Here is a 20,508-nt window from a genome sequence, read left to right on the forward strand (position 1 = left end):
TCTATCCTGAATCTATATTCCTGGTTAGAGAAGCATCTAACTATCATTTTGGTGATTATTAAGTCATGGAGTTGAGGAAAAATGAGAGAAAGAAAGGGAAAAAATCCAGAAAGCAAAACATAAATAGCAGATGAGAACCTATCAGGAATAATATGTGAGGTAGTAACGGTTTTTATCTTTAAAAAAAAATTATAATGATGACGACAATAAGAGGGGAAAAAAGAATCAGGGAGTGTGCTAACAAAAAAAAAAGTAAATAATAAATGGAAGATTATGATGATGATAATATGTGGCAGTCTAAGAATATTTTGGCATATGAGACCCATTCTTTCAGGTGCTGCTGGCAGGAGGGATGTTAGGGAAATACAGGAGGTTCTGAAATAAGAAGCAAAATGGATGTAAGAAAGGATGTCAAATATGGACTCCAACAGGCAATATGCTAGCTTGAGAGAAATAAACCCTTTCAGTTTATGTTTTTCCAGCACAGTCAAGCCTGCAGAGGTGTGCAACTTGCATAGGACCTCTTAAAAATGTTTACTCATGTTAAATAGTTTGATTACAGATATTATCTACATTCAGGTAAACATATTATTATATCATAAACTCTAGTGCTCCCAAGATGCCATGATTTTTTTTTTTCTTTTTGAGAAAACATAAATATCCCTGCAGGTTTGACCACTAATTCTTTTTTTTTTTTTTTTAATTAAAGTTTATTGGGGTGACAATTGTTAGTAAAGTTACATAGATTTCAGGTCTACTATTCTATAATATTATCATCTATAGCTCACATTATGTGTCCACTACCCAGAGTCAATTCTCCTTCTATCATCATATATTTGACCCCATTTACTCTCTTCTAGAACTCCCCTCCCCCTTACCCTCTGGTAACCACTGAACTATTGTCTGTGTCTATAAGTTTTTGTTCCTTCATTTGTTCGTCTTGTTCTTTTGTTGTTTTCAGTTTTATACACCACGTGGATGGATCTTGAGAGTATAATCCTAAGCGAAATAAGTCAGACAGAAAAAGTAGAGAACCATATGATTTCACTGATATGTGGTATATAAAATTGACCACTAATTCTTAAACCATAAGCTATTATGCCACAAGTTTTAGGAAAATATGTTATGTCTTGTCTAATGAAGTATTTCAGAAAACCTGTGATTCCTTGTAAATGGACTGAATAACTGCTCTAATGGTTCTTTGACAAGCAATATGATCTGCCTCACTAATCAGACTGCCCCACATATGTACTAATTGGATTGATTAAAAAATTAAAGAAAGGAAACTGAAGAACATGTGTCTGTCTAATACCACATTTTAGAGCTGGGTCACCCAAGTTACCTCTTTGCCTTAAAACTGTTGAAAAAGAAAACTTGTAAAAAAAAGAAAGTATACAATTGGAAAAATCCAGCCTACTGAACAATGTCTGGTAATGCCATAGGAGAAATAACATTTCTATGCAAGCAAATCTTGCTTGATTTATTCAAATCTTACTTAAGTATATATTGGGCAAATCTTACTTAAGTATATATTAGGCAAGTATCTAATTTGTATCTCTGGAGAGAAATCCCAAATGAATTATATTTATAAGTAAGGAAACCCAGGGAAGTTTGACTGGACACATTCAATGAGAAATGTCATTTTCAGTCGCTTCCCCAGCAGTTTCATGGCCACTAAAATGGAATTTACAATGCTTTAGAGAAAGCATGCCCATTGAAATATCATTGCTTTCACAATTAATGCTTTCTCTTTTTTGTTTTATCTGGAACATCCAAACAGAAAAAAAAAGCCAATTTCACTTTACTTTTTTTTTTTTTTTTTTGGTGGTATTCTCTATTAATTATGCTTCCTACTGCCTGAGGAGAAATGGGAAGCTTTATAAGAATGCCGCTCAGCACTTTATAATCATCATTTTATTCACATATATCCTTGGATTTTATATAGTAGGGGCCACATTTCAATTTTTCAGAAAAAGAATCACAGCACAGAAGTGGAGGTAGGAGAGCAGCTCAGACCGAAACCTTATCATATGCTCAAACCATTAGATCATGCTTCACATCTAGTCACAGCTATAGGGAAAACAGTGCATGCTGGGTAAATATTCTCTCAGCAATTTCTTAGAAATAATGAGAACGGAATCTCTTACAGGACCTCTCATATGCTTTGCCAGAGAAAAGACTCGGAAAGGCACTACTGAAGTAGAAACTATGTTTTTTGAAGTATTATGTTTTTTTTAAGGCTGGAAATGTTGGCATATTTTCATTTTCTCAAAGTCTTAATAGCCACAACTGCCATACATACAGGGTCACATTTTGGCCTAATTTGTTATAGGGTTAGAGCTTTGAGAAATAAAACATCAAGCAAAAGGTCTATTCTAGTGCCTTTTCATAGGTTATTGGCCAACAGAATTGAAACTGTGAACATAAAGGAAATTTCCCTGGAGAGTAAAATCCTTTGTAGAGATGACAACATGATTAGGCCAGCAGCACTATTGAGCTAAACTTTATGGAAACTCACCACAGAGCAAAACACATTAAAATACAATTTTTTCTGTCAATAAAAAATAATTTCAAGTTCAATGACAAAAATGTACAGAAGGGAAAAATATTGGCAGCATTTCTACTTTGTTAAGGAGTAAGCATAACTGTTTTTAATAACAATCAATACATAAATACTATTTTTAAACATAGATAGATTTCTTAGAAACTTAAAGCATTACAGCTGAAAGAGAGCTTAGAGATTAGTTATCCTGTTCTCATTTTATAGACGAGGAAACTGAGGCCAGAGAGTGAAGTGCTTTACCTAAGGATCTTTACACGTAAATTCCAGAACTTAAATTATCCAACTCTTAAGATAGGGCTCCCAATAAAATTTTATACTTAAATTTGAAACTCCTTTTGTTTTTTTTCTGTATTGTTTTGGTGCCTAATTCCCACAAGCCTGCTACATTTCAAGGCTGATCAATGATAACAGCAAATACCAAAGCTCCCTTCTCCCTTGGCATTCACTGACCCTTTGTCAGCTCTAGGAACGGTTGTGCAGTCTTAGTGCCTGAGGATACAGCTGTCAAATTGCCTCTTAACCTGAGAGAAACACATCAGTAGAGCAATTAATCTTGTCCAACCCTCTCTATCAACCCGATCACTTTTTTTTCCCATCATTGCGAATGAATGCTTATGTGCATGGCTGATTTAATTAATAATTCTAATAAAAAACAATATCATAGTGACATACTTAAGTGCAGTAATAAGTGAATCAAAGAACCAGTGCTGTTCTTGGATATTCAGTGAGATAAAGTTACACAGTTATTGAGGTTATATAGATCTGACCCTCCTTTGGTTTACCCTTTAATGTTTGGATTATACATAACCGAGAGAAAAGAAAACTAACATTTAACGAGCACTTGCTTTGGATTGGGCACTATAGAGTAGCCATTTTGCATATCTCATTTAATTATCACAAAAACACTATAAAAGTAAGTTATTTTCCCTATTTTTATAGGTCAGATGACTGAGGCTTAAAGATTGGCATTGAGAGAACCATCAATAACCTGCAATGTGGGATTGTGGTTTTAACTTCTATCTGTTTGATTCCAGAGTTTTTGATGGCTGGCCTGTACAGTGGAAAGAGTACTGGAAGTAGGAGAAACTAACTTAAGTTCTAGCCATAGATCTGCTGTGACAATGTACAACTGTGAATTCTAACTCAGTTTCTTCAGGCCTCAGTTTCTTCACCTAAAATGTGAAAACATCAGTCTAGACTATACATCGTAAAACCTAATTTTCTGGAACTCTGTGACTTTTTGGCAGTCCTCAGGGTCACTGTGTAATTTGATATAGAAGGGGAAAAAAAGAGAATTTTCCAGGTTTACCTCCAAGTCAAACTAATTTCAGTTTTGTGTTTGTAATATATTAAGATTTACATACAGTTTTATTTGGGAAAAGAAAGGAATCCATTGCTTTAAAAAGTTTGGAAAAAATCGACTAGATAATATCTGCATTCTATTCCAGCTCTACAGTTCTGTCAGTTGACATGGGTAATTAAAGCTCTGTTAGAATTGGTATTTGGTTCTTACTAGTGGCAATTTGTTGAGCTGGAGCACCACACGTTTCAAGTTATTCTGACTGTTTCATCCTGTTGGGTATAATTACTCATGAATGGCACTGAATGACCATTTTATGTCTAGCTTCTAGAGAATACACACACGTTCTAGGCTTCAAGTTGGGGAGGAAAAATATCCTTTTGCTTTACTCATATTCCATTTCAGCAAATTTATATTCAAACATTATTTCTGTGATGATTATGTTGTTGCCTGTGTATTTCTGTTTAGTAGCGTGACATTCGATAGGCCGATTTAGCTATAGCAAAATCTACCTACAACTCAAGCCTAATTTTTGTCAACTATCTATTAGTAGACCATCCATGAAAAGCTTCCCATTAATGTCTTAAAGCTGTGAGGCTAAAACGAGCATAGCATACTGTCTTCAACAATCACTAAGTCTAAATTTATGACTGCCTCTTTCAACCAAAATGAAAACCCCATCTCTTTTAAGATGCAAGAGGGAAAATCAATTTCAATTGAAAATATGAATCATTCAAATTTGTTGTATCACCTTTCACATGGAATCAAGGTTCATTATAATAGTCAAAAATAACAGAGAGCCCATACGGTTGCTTATTGGCATGTGGGGACTATTGAAACAAGCAGAGAGATGAAATACTACTTGCAAGGGCACAGCTGGTTCCAAATTCAACAAATCAGTCAAAAAATAATGTTCGCCTGCAACAGTCAGATCTAAACAGGGGAAAACTGTTATGCTACCCACATTCTTACTTTCTCTAATAGCCTCTTCCATTTTCCTTCTGGATACAAGCTACTGCCATTTTTTTTCTTTTTTTAATCTCAAAGAGAAGGTGTCCATCAAATTAAGTAGACTGGGAAGAAATATCCTCTAACATGAGAGGAGATTTTCCAGAAAGTTAAATAGCACTGATTATATAAAGCATTTAAAATTAGAACTTCATTATTGTCTCCACAGGGTTGCTAAGGCAGGGAAATGACAGTTTTGGTGGGTCCTTTGAATATTTTATGTGTTATATTTCTGAGGCAAATGCTTTCTTATCTGAATAAATGCATGTATGCATGGGTGTGTGTGTTTGTATGTGTGTACACGTGCACATACGCACACACACATGCACACACACACACACACACACACACATACACATTCAAGAAAAGGAGAGAAGTCCCTACGACATCATTAGGGCCTATATTCTAGCAAAAGATTTGTCACCACGCTTTTGAGAACACATTAAAGGGGGGATTGGCATCCACACATTGTAGCAATATTATTGTTATGTATTTGGGACTGTAAGCACAGACTCTGTTAATATTAAAGCTTGAATTTTCCCAAATATTTTCATATATAGGCCTTCGGAGAAGGTTGTTAAATTAAAGCATTGTGAATTTTCAGCACTTGGTTTATGTAGCTAAGATTTCTTCCTTCGTAACTAATTTTCTTTCCTTATTTTCCTTTAGATTATGAGTCTTTTAATACATGTCCTATAATAAATACCTGTTCTTCTGTGAAAGTGGGAAATGAAGCATATATGTTTTACTTATAGAAATGACTTTTATTGGCAACTAAATTACTGATCAAATGGTGGTATATATTTGATGAATTGGACCCATAGATGGCAGGATAAGACCATTCAGTTCACATTCCTTAAGGAGAAGACAGAGGAATCATCTCTTTAAGTTGCTCATGCTCATGCAGCAAAAAACACAGTTGAAAATAATAATAAAATCCCGAATAATTATGAATCTCAATTTTTTGTACTTATAAAGGATTTTTTTCTATGAATACTTGGCACACTCTCATCCGTTATTAATTTTGTTTAAAGCACTTGTTCTCTGAGGCTGATCTACACTGACTACAGAATATTCTCTCTCTCTCTCTCTCTCTCTCTCTCTCTCTCTCTCACACACACACACACACACACTCATACACACACACATAGACTGTTTAGATGCAGACATATTTCAGAAATTTCTAGACAGATAATCTCGAGGATGAGGGATTCATTTTATACTAGCTTTCCTGTAGTTTTTCCACTATACAGTTTGCTTTCCCCTTACTTGAGAAAGTACACTCTACCTGAAGTAATTATATTGAAACTACGAACTTCTGTATTTATAACTCCAGTTCCTCTTATGATGACAATCTAAGGCCCACAGGCCACGGGAGGCAAAGACATTTAAGGTGAGTTCATCTGAAATCAAAGCCCTTTCCTGTTTCTCTGGGACCCAAGAAATATGTGAGAAAAGAGGAGAATGAGGGAGGCTTGCCAAAAAGCAAGAAACATGGCAAGTCTATTTCCCCAAAGACCAGGATTGCTACATCTTTGCAGGTCATGGACGAATAGAAACATAGCCATAGGGTTTATTAATCAGAAATGAAGCGCAAATCAGAGAAGCTGCTGAAGCATCATGGCAGGTCCTCAGTCTGTGTTCTTCCTTTCAGAGCCTCGCCTGTAGAAAGTTTACTGCATATGTCTCTGCTTTTTTACAGAAACTGGTCTGGCAAAGATCACCGGTAACTGCCAATTGTCAGAGACAGTAGTTGATTGAAAGACTTTCTCTGACCTGCTGTGGCATCGGACACTGCTGACACCCCCTCTTGTTGACCTGGTCTCCTCCCATGGCGTCCATGGCACTGATCCTCCTCTGGTGTCTTCATCAAATCGAGTCCACATGCTTCCACAGATGTTTCCCTTCTTCTGCTCCCACCTTGATGCTGGTTTTACTTGGATTTTGGTCATCTTTTCTTGCTCATCCTTTCACTCTACATGACCTTTAGGAGAAATGTTTATTCTCATGACAGAAAGTACCACCTCCACTGTGATAACTTCCAGATCATATCTCCATTCTGGACTTCGTATCCGGCTACCTCCTGAACATTGCATCCAACTGAATATGTCTAAAATTGAAGTTATTTCTCTTCTTTCAATCTCTGTCTCCCCCTCAAATCTAAAAGTGGTAAGTTTCCTTTTGTGTTCTGTCCTGCTTAACGTCATCCAGACTAAATGTTGGGAGTTATCTAGATTCCCACAATCCCCTACCTAGTTTCTATTCATTAACTCCTTTTCCTAATTATTTATCAACTGTCTCATCTCTGCTACTCTTTTTGTCCAATTAACTTCTTTTGCCTTTATTATTATAAGTCCAATAAGCTGGGTTTAGCCCTCCACATTGGCTGAGAACATCTGTCAGAAACAAAATCTGTTTATATCCTTCGTTTTGGCTTCCCAAAACCAGAAGGATAAAGTCCAAATTCATTTGTGCCCCTTCCTGTCCTAATTCCACCAACTTGTCCAGCGTCATCTCTCAACACTCTCTCCTCTCATCTTTTACTCTAATCACATTAAAGTACTCTCATGTCTTCAAACATGTTGGATTGTTTCATACCGCCATGTCAGAGCCATTCCATACTGGAGTCTCTCTCTCACCAGCCCCCAACTCGCCAATCCCATACCCAGGCTCGCTCAACCCAATCAATCCTTAGTTTAAGTGCATCTCCTCTATCGCTTACCCTGAGTCTCTGAGATTGACTTGATCATTCTCTCATTTGTGCCACTGTACATTGTGCTCATGATTGTTGTTGAATTAATTCTGCAAAGTTCTGCCTTTAAAAATGAAACAGTGATGACTAAGGTGGCATTTGAGTTGTATCTTAGTTATCATTCGTATAGTGATATTACCTGCTGCAGAGGACAGTCCTATTGTGGCATGTGAGACTGAATTAGCAGCCTCTTCTCTGCCCTACTGTGGTACCATTGATTATACTGCATCACAGTTGCTTGTTTTGTTGCTCCCCACACCTCATTCCTCTGAGAAGTCTTTGAAGATGGCGTTCAAGTTCTACGAATCCTTTTCTTTCCAGCATCTAGCACTGTGCCTTGCACATTATAGGCAGTCAATATACCTATTTGGAGAATGAATGTTGCCATTGAATGAATTACCTGAGCTTTGGAATAGAACAATTGTTTTAGTTCTGCCTTTACTCTTTGAATCTTCTGGATGTCTGAACTTCTATGCTGTAAACATCATATTTAATCTGACATTAGTGCCACAAATTCTGGTTCATGCACTGAGCAAGGGATGAGGTTAAGTTATGAGCTAGAGTTGGGACATTATTTCAAATTTGCATGTTTTCTTTTTGGCTTGCCAGTGAGAGATTGCCATCTAATCCTTCAGTAAAGTACTAGCAGTCAGTCATCAAATAAGGTCAGTCATATATATCTATCTATCTATATATAAAACTTTGAAATATATATATGTTTTTGAAATGAATTGAACTGAGTGCTCTTGGGGAATATTATATAATAACAATGGGTAACATTTACTGACTGCTTACTTTGATCCAGGCTGAATGATAAGTGCTTTATATTCATCATCCCATTTAATTTTTATTCTGTAGGTGGGAGCTATCACTGCCCTCATTTTATAAATGAATCAAATGAGGCTTTGGCATTTAGGTAATTTACTCAAAGTCACACATAACTGATACATGGTAAAACTGGGGTTCAAATCAAGACTTGTTTGACTCCCTTTATGTGAAACATACATACACATTTACACACCCAAAGGCGCTACATTCCATTTTGGATGGTCTTAGTTATGGCAAATCATGAAATTATTGTTTCTTGCCTTTCATCTTCTTGGTGATCTGGAAAATGTAGGTTATTACAAACTAGGAGTCGATTTTAATAGCCTCAGGATGTATTCTAAATAGTTATGGATGGGGAGCTGATTCCCAGTGGCTAAAAGCTCTGTTGAAATGCTATTATCAACCAGTTTGAGTGTTTGCTATGTATAAGCACTATGCTAGGCAGCTCACATTTTTGATTACCCTGTCTTTGAGCATATTAACTGTTCAGGAATACAAATCATGAAAGCATGAAATTTGATTATTCTTGGCATGTTCCAAATTCCACCAGGTATACAGGGAGCGACTCTGGAGTCTACTTCTTTTCTCCTGGATGAGAAGATGGGTTAGTTAGCTTTACACACTCACGAAGAGCTGATCTTCAGTAACAGATTAAAAGAAAACCTTTAGCATGTCACAAGCTAATATTAGATCTGCTTAAACTGGCTTCTAGTCTTGGATCAGTTTAGAGGTTGAAGACACTCCCATTCATAGATCTTGTGAAGATATGACAGGAGTTCTTACTGAGGGACATGCTGCTTTCTCTCTAGCTAGCATTGTATGAACTTCAGAAAAGCTGTCTTTCCCTTTATATAGTCTGTTGATTCACAATGCCTGTGTTGGATATTGTATTATTCCAAGGAGATTTAGAATTCCATAATAATGTGTATAAATGTTTCTGAGTCTCATTTTTGTATAAGTTTTAAGTCAAACATTGATGCCATTCATCTTTTTGGTACTTAAATTTGATATCTGATACATGCTGTTTATATCTAAACATTTATTAAAAAAGAGTTTTTCTATATCAAAGAATAGCACCCTAAGCTATTAAAGCAAAGGTGATAAAAACCACAAGAAGGACAAACATGTTATACGTAAAGGTTTTATCTTGCAAAGAGTATTTTTCAAATGATACAATTATCTCTCCCCACTGATGGTTTTATGTTTATACTGAGAGACAGTGAAATATAGGAGTTAAAAGCTTGGGCTCTGAAGCCAGACTGTGAGGATTCAAGTTTTTGCTTTGTTACTTATTAACGTATTAACCAGATAACTTTGAACAAGCTTTTAATCTCTCTTTTTCTCAGTTTCTTCATTGGTAAGAGAAGAATTACAGAATTTATCTTTTTGGATTATTTGAGAATTAAATGAAGACATTTATATGAAGAGACTAGAATAGGATCTGTTCCATAGTAAGCTGACAATAAATGCTACTTATAGCATTGATAATATACCTAGAAACTACAAATACACATTCTACAGCTAAAACCCAGTTCATTCATCCATTTATTTATTATCCTTTTAATTACTTATTCAACATTTTGTTAATTCATTTCCTCACTATAGATTTACTGATTGCCTACTAAATAGCAGGCACTATATTGGTGATATGGGAGATAACAAAGTTAATCAGATATGACCCTGCTTTCTCAACAAACATAATTTGGTAAAGAGATGAAAAATATGCAAAGATAGTTATTGTACACAATAGAAATGCTTAGTGAAAAAAGATCTTCAGATGAGGTCATACAAGAGTTCTTCATACATGGGTATTTCCTTAAACTTCCAGGGCTATGTTCATAATTACAGACAATATTTGCATACTATGTCTTTATCAACAAATAAACTACACTCGGATTTTGTAGCGCCTATACATACAGGAAGCCAATGGCAAAGAGAGAGACAGATCATTGAAGTCCATTCTGAAGATACCACATTTAGAGAGGCCGTTGGAGCCGTGCTTTATTTCAAGATGATTGTTTTAATGCTGGCAGAGTAACACAAACATTTAAATAAGTGACATTTGTTCCTAATTTGTTGCATTCATTACTGTTTCAGTTTGAACATCAGAATATTACTTTGGAAATTTAAATAGCAAAAATTTAATGTGTTATTAAGTCTTAAATTTTTCTTTACTTTGCCTTTTTAATTCAGTTATTCCATCAGGTCCTTGAATATTTAAACCATTTAAAATATTAATAACATACCAAAGAAGTATCAATATTTACATTGCATTGGAATTCACATTGCTCTATAATATTTTCAATGGTTTATATTATTCATAATTACATTAAATAAATCATTCTCATGAAAGAAACTCAAGCAAGTATATTACACAATGCTTATTGCATGGCAACAAATGTTTTTCTTTCAGAGTGGAGATACTAAGATATATTAAGAAGTATTAAGCTGGAATAACAAATGAGATAATGTTTTAAAAGTGTATATAGAATAATTCATTTTCAAATGATTATTTTTTATTAACAACAAACTGATATATTTTAAGATCAGAGTTTCTTAAATCATGGTAATTCAAAGTTCACAAATCATGAAACTTACTGTAGTATATTTTTATGTAGTAGGAATATTATATATCCCATCCCCATTTCTGTGGAATGGAAATGATCTTGTCTGTGATTAACTACATAATATTTGCATTTTACGATCACAGAATTATATATATATATATATATATATATATATATATATATATATATACATATATACACACACACATTAGGTTACTATAAAATATTAAATATGAGATATGGATCATTCAGATAACTTTGTAGAATTGAAAAGATAGTATATTCTCTGTAGTCTTTTTTTTAATGTTTTGAGAAACACTCTATTTCAAAATATTTAAGTGGCTTAGAAATTAAACAATTTGCTTATTCAGCCTCTAAAAAGCACTAAAATGAATTTCAGGAGAAAACATTGCAATAGGCGGCTCTCCCCTCAACTCACCCTTATGTGTGTTTGCTCTTCTTTTTTCATTTCTAGACCTTAGGAACTAAGATACATTAGAAATATAGTATTTATTTTAGTAAAACCTTAAGGTGCATTTTAAAAGAGTTTTGAGTAAAATTGTTCTCTACATGGATCAAATATTTGTACATGATCATTTACTTACTATTTTTCTAAAGAGAACCAACGAAGAGTAAATTCAACACAATTAATCTGTGTTTCAAGATAATATAGCATATTTTTAAAAACAAATAAAACCTCACCAAACCAACCAGCTGTAGTCAGAAGATATTTTTCAGTGGGTCCTATTATTTACGTAATATTTTTTTCCTTTTCTCAGCCCTAAGACATTTCTCTAAGCATATGTAGACTTCTGTAGGGATTATAAAATTCTCAAACACACAGATTATTTTGGGGCCAAGTTCTTCTGTGTAAGAAATGTGACACTTCAGGCTGAATCCTAAAATGAACATACTCCATTCTTATGTTTTATCTCTACTGATGAATAGGAGCCAAGAGGCCCATGGGAGCATTTTGGGAACACTATTACTTACGGTTGAGAGGCAGGCTCGCATTGGTTGTGCCTAGCTTGTTGGCAGCCACACAAGTATAGTTGCCGAAATGCTCCTGTGTCACATTGGTAACAGTGAGAATGGATCTTGTGCTAAAATTTTGAATGATAATTCCTTGTTGGCCATTGAAGAGCCTAGAAGACAAAATAAACTCTAGGTAAATATGTATTGTGGATATCATTTTTATCTTAGATGGGGTTGCAATGCAACCCATAGACAGTTACGACCATACTTGCATTAGTGTATAGCATGATAATGGTGCAATTATATTTCCTTTAGTAGAGGAAAGGAGAGGATGTATGGCAGCTGTAGATGGTCCCCATGGGATTGTTTGTACTATATAAGAAATTGAGCTTAGATATGTACATGTCCCATTCACACATTGTTTTGTATTTTAGGAAATGGAACACACCACAACAATGGCATCTCATCTGTTAAAAGTCAAGAAAGAGTAAAGGAAATTAAATATAAAGATTCCATTAAAAGCACACACTGATGGTTTCTAGGTAAGCTGGTTGGGAAATATCTAGGCCATTTCAGATGATATTATTGCATAACTCCCCCCAAAAATTAAGCCTACGATTGTGATAGGATGGTTCTGAGTGAATCCAGGGTCAATCCAGGCACTTTACGGCTGCCATAGACAACCCAGACAGATGATTTCTGGTTGGATGACTAATCTAGAAAAAGACAGCAGGCTAGTATTAAGGATAGTATTGAAAGTTGAATCTCACCTCTGCTGCATTTTAGGAACATGCCTGGGGAAATCTTTTAACTTTTCTGGGCCTTGGTATGGGGTTACATTTTATGGGATTCCAGTTTGACTACCCAACAATCTCTCTTCCGATTTTCCAGCAGAGGCCCTCATTCTCACATAGGCTGGTGTAGCTTTACCATTCTCAATGCCCTCACACCTGCTTCACTCTTTTTCCTGAATCTGCACCCAGAGGTCATCATCTCCTTTGACCTCTGCCATCTAGATCCTTCCCTTCTCATCTAGTGCTGACCTACATCCTATATCTTTTCTCTAATGCTCCTTAAATGACTCTCTTTCTCTCTGCACATTTCTGTCCAAATTCTTGTGGGACTGATAACCAAAACCACAGTTTTCAACTGTTCTTTCTAGCAGATTTCGCGCACACAAGTCTTTTTAACCCAAATAAATTGAATTGTTTTAAATTCCTCAAAAGACAGGGCCATATGGGCATACCTTATTTTATATTTGCATCCTACGTAGCACTTAATAGTGGTATCCTAGGTACATAATAAGTATTTCATAGGTCAATGGAGTCTGGGTGACATCCGCATGAGACAAGGATTGGTAAGCCCTTTTCAGTGGCCTCTGCAAGATATTCTCTCTTTCATTATGAATTCTGCTGTAATGGAGATGCCAACCAGAAAATTTCTCTTTAACTCTCCCTTATGTTTATTGTGAATAAGATGTGCTGGTCATAGTATGAGCTATGTAGGTTCATAGCCCAAATGGCGTCTTAGTTTTACCTCTTTAATGTGCTCAGGTTTTAGTACTAAATAGGTATTTAATTACAAAGATGCTAATAAATGACATTCCCTGAGAGTTTAGGTTGAAATCCTTTGCATTATGTTATGGGACTTGCATCTGAATCTAGATGAAATATACTGTTGTTAAATCAAGCCATGCTTGATTTCTCTGGGAGCGACTTACATTTCATGTAATAGCTGAATTCGGCTTCTCTAAAACTCAAAGTTTAATTGGGTTAATACAACTTGGAGTTGAATAAATATTGAAATCCTTTAACTTGATCAAGAAACCTAGTGAGCTCCAAGTCTGACACAAGAAAATAGGGCATAAAATATCAAGGCTATAGCAGCTTTTACTCCTTTGCCTCACAATTCAAATCTATCAAAACTTGTGCTACATTCCCACAGTGATTATCACATATTTTCTACATCACATTAAAAATTTTATTTTAAATAATTAACATATGTTGTATGTTAAAAAAAAAAAAAAATCACAGTTTCATTGTCCTGAGAGCATAAGCATTATGGCTGAAATCAGTTTGCCCATATCTATTCAACGGACAAATTCTCCAGAAGACTCAGCAACTTCCTAGACTATTAAAACCCCATTGTGGCCCATCTACCAAACCAAGGTTCATTTTGGTGCTAGAGAATTGAGAAAATACAGTAATTAGTCAGGGTCTTCATTTGGCCAGACTCTGGGGATAAAATCTCAAGGGAGCAGATTTAGTTACTTCCTGGAGCTATTTGCTTATGTTCCTTATGGCTGTCCTCTGAGCCAGCTTCCTATTCTCTGACCTTTGATGTATCTGAAGGCAAAGCCACAGATGTTGCTAAATCATGCGTCTTATCCAAGCTCTGTATGTGTGGGCCCCCTTTTGGCTTCCGGTGCATCCTCACCGGTGTGTCACACGAGTGCTCCAATAAAAAAGAAAAGTGTCTTCCCCGGGGGTATTTTCTTCCCTCTCAGAGGAAGATACCTCTCTGAGGTTGCTGGAGAATCCAAAGCTTCCTTTCTTATATAGTTGGGAATCTCAGAAGTGCTGACTTTTCAAACACCATTTCAGAACCTCTTTGCCTGGTAGATGGCTGGGGCAGCCTTTGAAAAGCTGACCTTGAGGAAGAGTGATTTCTGAGATGGAGTATCTCTCTTAAGGGTGTACTTCTGTGATTTTCCTACAGGTATTCTGGGGGCGGAGGGGTGGATGAGGGATTTTCTCAGCTATACCAATTCTGAAATTGTAGTCGTTAATTGCTACAGACATGTGTTCTGTGCTATGTGACTAGGGACTAGACTGGGCAACACATGGTTTTCGAATATTTTTGAAGGCCCTTCAGAGATCAAACCTGGAGAGAGGAATCAGACATATAAACAAGCGTTTACAACAGAGGATATTTTAGTCACAATGGCCTGTTAATGACACATCTACTTTTAGTTACTGGATATAGAAATTAGAGCCACACATAGAAGTCTTATCAGTATGGCCCTAATATAATTTTACCCCTTGATTAAAAACAAATAGTAAGAGAGTGCATTGATGGTTCATTTTTATGAAACAGATTTATTCCAGTACAGTTGGATATATGAGCAAAGAGAATCATTTCTTTTTATCAATAAAAACATATATTTGACAAAGTGAATTGTCATTCTATGTTAAAGAAAAACCTTGATCTGTTTCAAGCATGCACATATGAGTCTGTTCAAGAATGATCCTGGCTCCAAGGTTTTTTCATATCCATTCCAGACCTGTTTGAAACCAGGCTTCCTTGCATCAGTGATGTGAAATCTAAAAGTGACAACTTAAGCAATAGTTTACAATATACCTTTCAATAAAACCAGAGAACTAAATTCAAATATTGCCTTATTTGGAGTTCTTTCTCTCTTTTCCCTAAACACTTAACTTTTTCAAGTTTTAAGGGCATCCTTCTTGTATTGATTTAGATTCTAGAATGAGAGATGTTTTCCTCCCAAAGAGAGAGAAACTAATTTTATTGAGCTAGGGGTTAAAGTATGGCATTCCTTTCCTTAACATTAGATTGGCAGCATATGGTGCTTTCTTAGAAATGTGTGGTCATTTTTATTTTTTGGCATTTTTACCATTCAGTGGACCTCATGGCTATATGATTCTTCTGTTACTGTGGTCCACTCCCCTCTGCCACCAACAGGAGTTTATTCCATATCACTATGATCCTCCAAAGTTTATATGTTAAAATCCTAGCCTGCAAAGTGACAGTGTTAGTAGGCGGGGTCTTTGAGAGGTACTTAAAGTCATGAAGGTGGAACCCTCATGAATGGGATAAGTGCCTTATTAAAGAGGCTCCAGAGAGATTCCCTAGCCCCTTCTGCAATGTAACATACAATGAGAAAGTCTGTGATCTAGAAGAGAACCCTCACCAGACCATGTTGATACCTTGATCTGGGACTTCCAGCCTCCGGAACTGTGAGACAAGGAACTGCCGTTTCTAAGCTACCTCGTGTGTGGTAATTTGTTGTAGCAGCCTGAATACTGAGGGCCATTGCCCTCACTCTTCTTCCGTCTGGCTTTTGCTAACGCCTCATATCTGTGAACTGCAGGCTGTTTGCTTTGCCAGCAGATGCTGCCAACTCATGAGTAACACAGCCTGACCAACTAACTAGTTATGAATTAGAATAAGTCTCTTATATTTTCAAGTGTCAGTCGGAAGTAGCACATGGAAAGCACGGTAATCACTAGTGATACTTATATTTCTGACTCATGAAATGCTCACAAACCTTACAATCATAACCTCTCGCAGACAGTAGCTGCATAGGATGGCCAGGAGAGCTCCCAGCAATATCACAATAGCAAAGCTGACCACAAAGCCATTGGCACTGATTGTTATGACTGCAAAAGTAAATGGAGCCATTATACTAAACCTCATTCATTTTATATGTATAAATCCAGCCTCACTACACATTTTGGTACTTTTGTTTATTATGTGTCTTTCCAGGTCAGAGGGAACAATAAATATTTCTAGGGAAACAAACTTTTAGGTGGAAATAGTCACACAAAGACTTAATTGCTAATATAGGAAACGTACAAGAATATTGGACAACATTTACAATGTTAGAAACACTTAGAATAGGAGAGGGAAAGGTATTCTCAAATGATGATAGGCCTTTTATCAGGGTAGAATTACAAGGAAATACAATAATAATGTATCATGTTATATAACTGGATAAAATTAATATAGTCTTATTAATTGATCTTTGGGTGTTAGCATAACAGAGATGAAAGACAGTAGGGGAAGGAAGGTAGTTCTTGAATCAGAAGAGTCATTTTTACACAAAGGAAAGAAATGCAACTTCCACCAATGGGTTGCAGGCTTATGGGTTTTCAAGAGGTTGAACTAAAGATATTACTCAAAAAAAAAAAAAAAAAAAAAAAAAAAAAAAGATTTAGAAAATGTCATGGGTGAATATAGAACTCTGACATGGTCTTAATGGAAATGAAGTTTTATTTGGTCATCAAATGGTGACCAAATGCCTCCTATGCTTGGGCACTGATTTAGAAACCAAAGAAGAAAAGACAAATGTGACTTAGTGACTATCTAAAGGACCTTAGCTCCACCTGAATAGCCAAAGATGACAATGAGATAACATATCAGTCCTTACACAACACATCGCATAACGCTTCTCTTAATGATAGAGTTCTAGCTTACATGTATTTCGGCTCTCAATCATGGCTGTATTTCGAGTCTTTTCAATGTGAGCAGGAAAATGCTTTTTGTATGTTGAAAAGCTTAGCTGTTCCCAACACATTTATGACTGAAGTAACCTAACATTAAAACATTTCAACATTGTACAAAAAAAGTTGGTGTTAAGAATGTGGAAAACTGATATTCAAAAAACATTTAAGCATTTCAAATGTATATCAACTAATCTTCATAGCAACCCTGGGAGGTAAGCATTATTAGTCCCATTTCACAGATGAAAAAAAAAGAAATTTAGAAAGATTAAGTTAATTTATCTCCCACAATTAGATAAGTGACAGAACCAAAATTCAAACCCAGGTCTTCTGATTGCTGTTATCCTCCCAAAATAGCTATTAGTATTCAAATCACCAACTAGAAACTAGAATGCTGTATTTGAGTTTTGAGAGACAAGTCAGAAATCATCAGTTGTGCAAGGAAATAAAGTGAAGCCAGTGAATGAAACAAATAGAGCTAAATAAAGCACTATGTGGTATCCATGCTAGGAAAAACAGGTCTACTCCATGAGGTGAACCTCATGGAGTAGAAAGAAAAAAAAAAAAAAAAAAGAAAAGAAAAAAAGAAAGAAAGAAAGAAAAAAAATGTAGGGTTGAGTTTAGCTGGCCATCTAGACTCTCAATGATCTCTGTGGGGCTTTCTATGCCCAGCATTGCAGCCTCTCACAGCATCTGTCTTCAGCCTCCAATGGAGTCACCCTTTCAGGCAACGTACAGTCCCCAAATGAGAAGCATGAAATGAGTTCTCATCTCCTTCCTTCCACATATCACCTCCCCACACCTTCAGCATCAATTATTGTTTGTTCTCTTCCCCTAGGTTCACTAAATATTTGGGTGGTAATAAATCTCTCTCCATAGGGTATATGCAGAGTGTAACAAGAATGGAAGAAAAGTACAAACTAGACAAGTGGCAAGCACGTAATATTTTTAAGTAAGTCCAAAATCGTCCCTAAAGTTCAAATGCAAATGATGCGATAGCGTTATTGTGTTCTCTCCGACTTGGTCAAATCATCATCATCACATCAAATACTTCTCTTTGTGACATCCTTTCACTTGTAAGTTTTCAGACGTTAGTGTGATTTTGATTACTGTCCACATTCCCCATGGGAGTGTAACTCTATTAGGGCAAGGTTCCTGGCTGGTTTTGTTATTCATGGTATTCCATGCATGTAGCATAGTGCCAGGTACTTCATAGATACACAGTAAATAATGGTTTCATACTTGACTGAATGAATTACATTTTCACATTTTTATAATTTTTAGTTTTTTTCTTTTGTGAAACGGGAAAAATAAAGCCAATCTCAAAGTGTTTCTATAAGAATGTTTTTTTTTACATATATAAAATGTAATATCTATGCACATATATGTATCGAATGAAGCAGGCACTAGATATATGATAGGTGTTATTATTGTTCAATGATAGGTCTGTTTCTTAGATAGAACAGATACATTTCCTCTCAGATGACAGCAAAATATTAAATATTGAGCACACAGGAAATTATTTTTAAAGAAAAGAAGTAGGAGAGTGACTGAAAAGATCATGGTATCATGATTTTAAGATGTGCCAAACTCAGTATCAATTGTATGCACATTATCAGCTTCATCTAGGCTTTTCACAGATGTGCAGGGTGGATAAAAAAAATAAAAGTTAAAAGAAGGAATAAGAAACTAGAGAGAAATGAAAATTTATGTGAACATGCTGCTATAGCAACCGATTGGTTTACTATGTTGCTTGGTACTCAAGGCTCAGAAACAATATGATATCATTTATTCCTAGGAACAGACTGAAGAGTATCATGCATCACTGTCTTAGCCTCAAGGGGTATCTATCTTCAGTTGCACATTTGAATAAATTAATGTTATTATAACTTATAAAGACACTTTAATGATTTAGACTTTATTAGGCTATTTAAAATGTTTGTCGTATTTACTTTATCAGTTTTTAATGAAATTAACAATCTTAGATTAGAGTTCTTTGGGCTGCCTTTACTTGTGACAGTTTGATTTGTATGGGGAAGATATTGCATCTTTTTTTGACAATAGTGTCTTCTATTTTGATTGGTAGAATATTACAGCTTGTTTGTATACAATTAATTATAAATTATATATGTACCTTAACTAATTCCAAGTATATTTTGGTTCCATAGATTTCTTCATTTTAGTAAGAACCTTGTTTTCACCATGATGTTGTGCTGCACCAAAATTTAGATATTGCATTTTAACTCCACACCAAATAAACAAAGGTTACAGTGCAGGTGTCAATTCTCTCCTGCTGCAGTGAGTCTTGAATCCCTGACAACCTGGGCTACGAGTACATCTCTCTCCTCTGCTTAAACTGCTTCTCTAATATCAACGTGCCCATGATTTGAATGTCAAATTTCATCCCACAATAAACCAACACAACAATTTTGCAGAGGCCACGTTCGCAAAAAAAGAAATCCTGGGAAATCAGAATTGAGCAATAGAAACTAGTTTTCTTTTTGCAATCATATATTGGGTTTACAGTGTCCCACATGCTAAGGTGACAGGATGCATGTGTACTAATGATCTCTTATAAATTTGAAAGTGCATTAAAATAACAATGGCTGTAGTTTATCATTATTAAAAGGCTACATGATTCATTCTTAGAACACAGTGTGTTCCAAACCACCATGTAAGATGCTGGGAACTCAGTGGTGAACAGGGCAGATTCTTCGCTCTTGGGTAGATTATAGATGAGAAGTGATAGACAAGTAAAACAGTTGAGCGTACTTTAATAAGTGCTTTGACAGAGGTGAGTTCCTGGGAGTACATGTGAAGAGCTTCCTCTAATAGTACAAAAGGCTCAGGGTAATTTTCCTGGAAGTGGTGATATCTCAGTTGACACTTAAGAACCAGTGGAAGGCAGCCGGCCAAAGGTAACCAGGTATAGGTGTGTGTGTGTGTGTGTGTGTGTATGCGTGCGTGTGTGTGTGTGTGTGTGTGTGTGTGTGTGTAAAGGGCTTATAAGCAAAGGGGTCAATACATGCAGAGGCCTGAAAGACAAAGATCATGTCACAGTTAGGGAACTAAAATATTTCAGCATGGTTATAGTCCCTCTTGTGAGAGGGCAGAATGGCAAGATTCATAGCTGTACAGTAAACAGGAGCCCAGACTGGAAGGTCTACCATGTTATACTGTGGTGTCAGAGACTTTATCCTAGGCACTGTGAAGAACCACTGAAGGGATTCAAGGATAAAGTGATAAGATCAGATATTTATTTAAAAAATACA

General features: G+C 35.9%; 1 protein-coding gene across 2 annotated transcripts in view; it reads right to left on the reverse strand.

Annotated features, from left to right (window-relative positions):
* The window catches only part of NEGR1 (neuronal growth regulator 1), an 839,463-nt gene that overhangs the window by 168,644 nt on the left and 650,311 nt on the right, over window positions 1–20,508 (reverse strand). For both annotated transcript variants that reach the window (XM_074334947.1, XM_074334948.1), the window contains exon 6: window positions 12,012–12,163. In XM_074334947.1, coding sequence (XP_074191048.1) covers window positions 12,012–12,163 — 152 coding nt within the window. The remainder of the gene's footprint in view (window positions 1–12,011; window positions 12,164–20,508) is intronic.

The sequence above is a fragment of the Rhinolophus sinicus genome, linkage group LG06, assembly GCF_036562045.2.
Source record: "Rhinolophus sinicus isolate RSC01 linkage group LG06, ASM3656204v1, whole genome shotgun sequence".
In the NCBI taxonomy this organism is placed as follows: domain Eukaryota; kingdom Metazoa; phylum Chordata; class Mammalia; order Chiroptera; family Rhinolophidae; genus Rhinolophus; species Rhinolophus sinicus.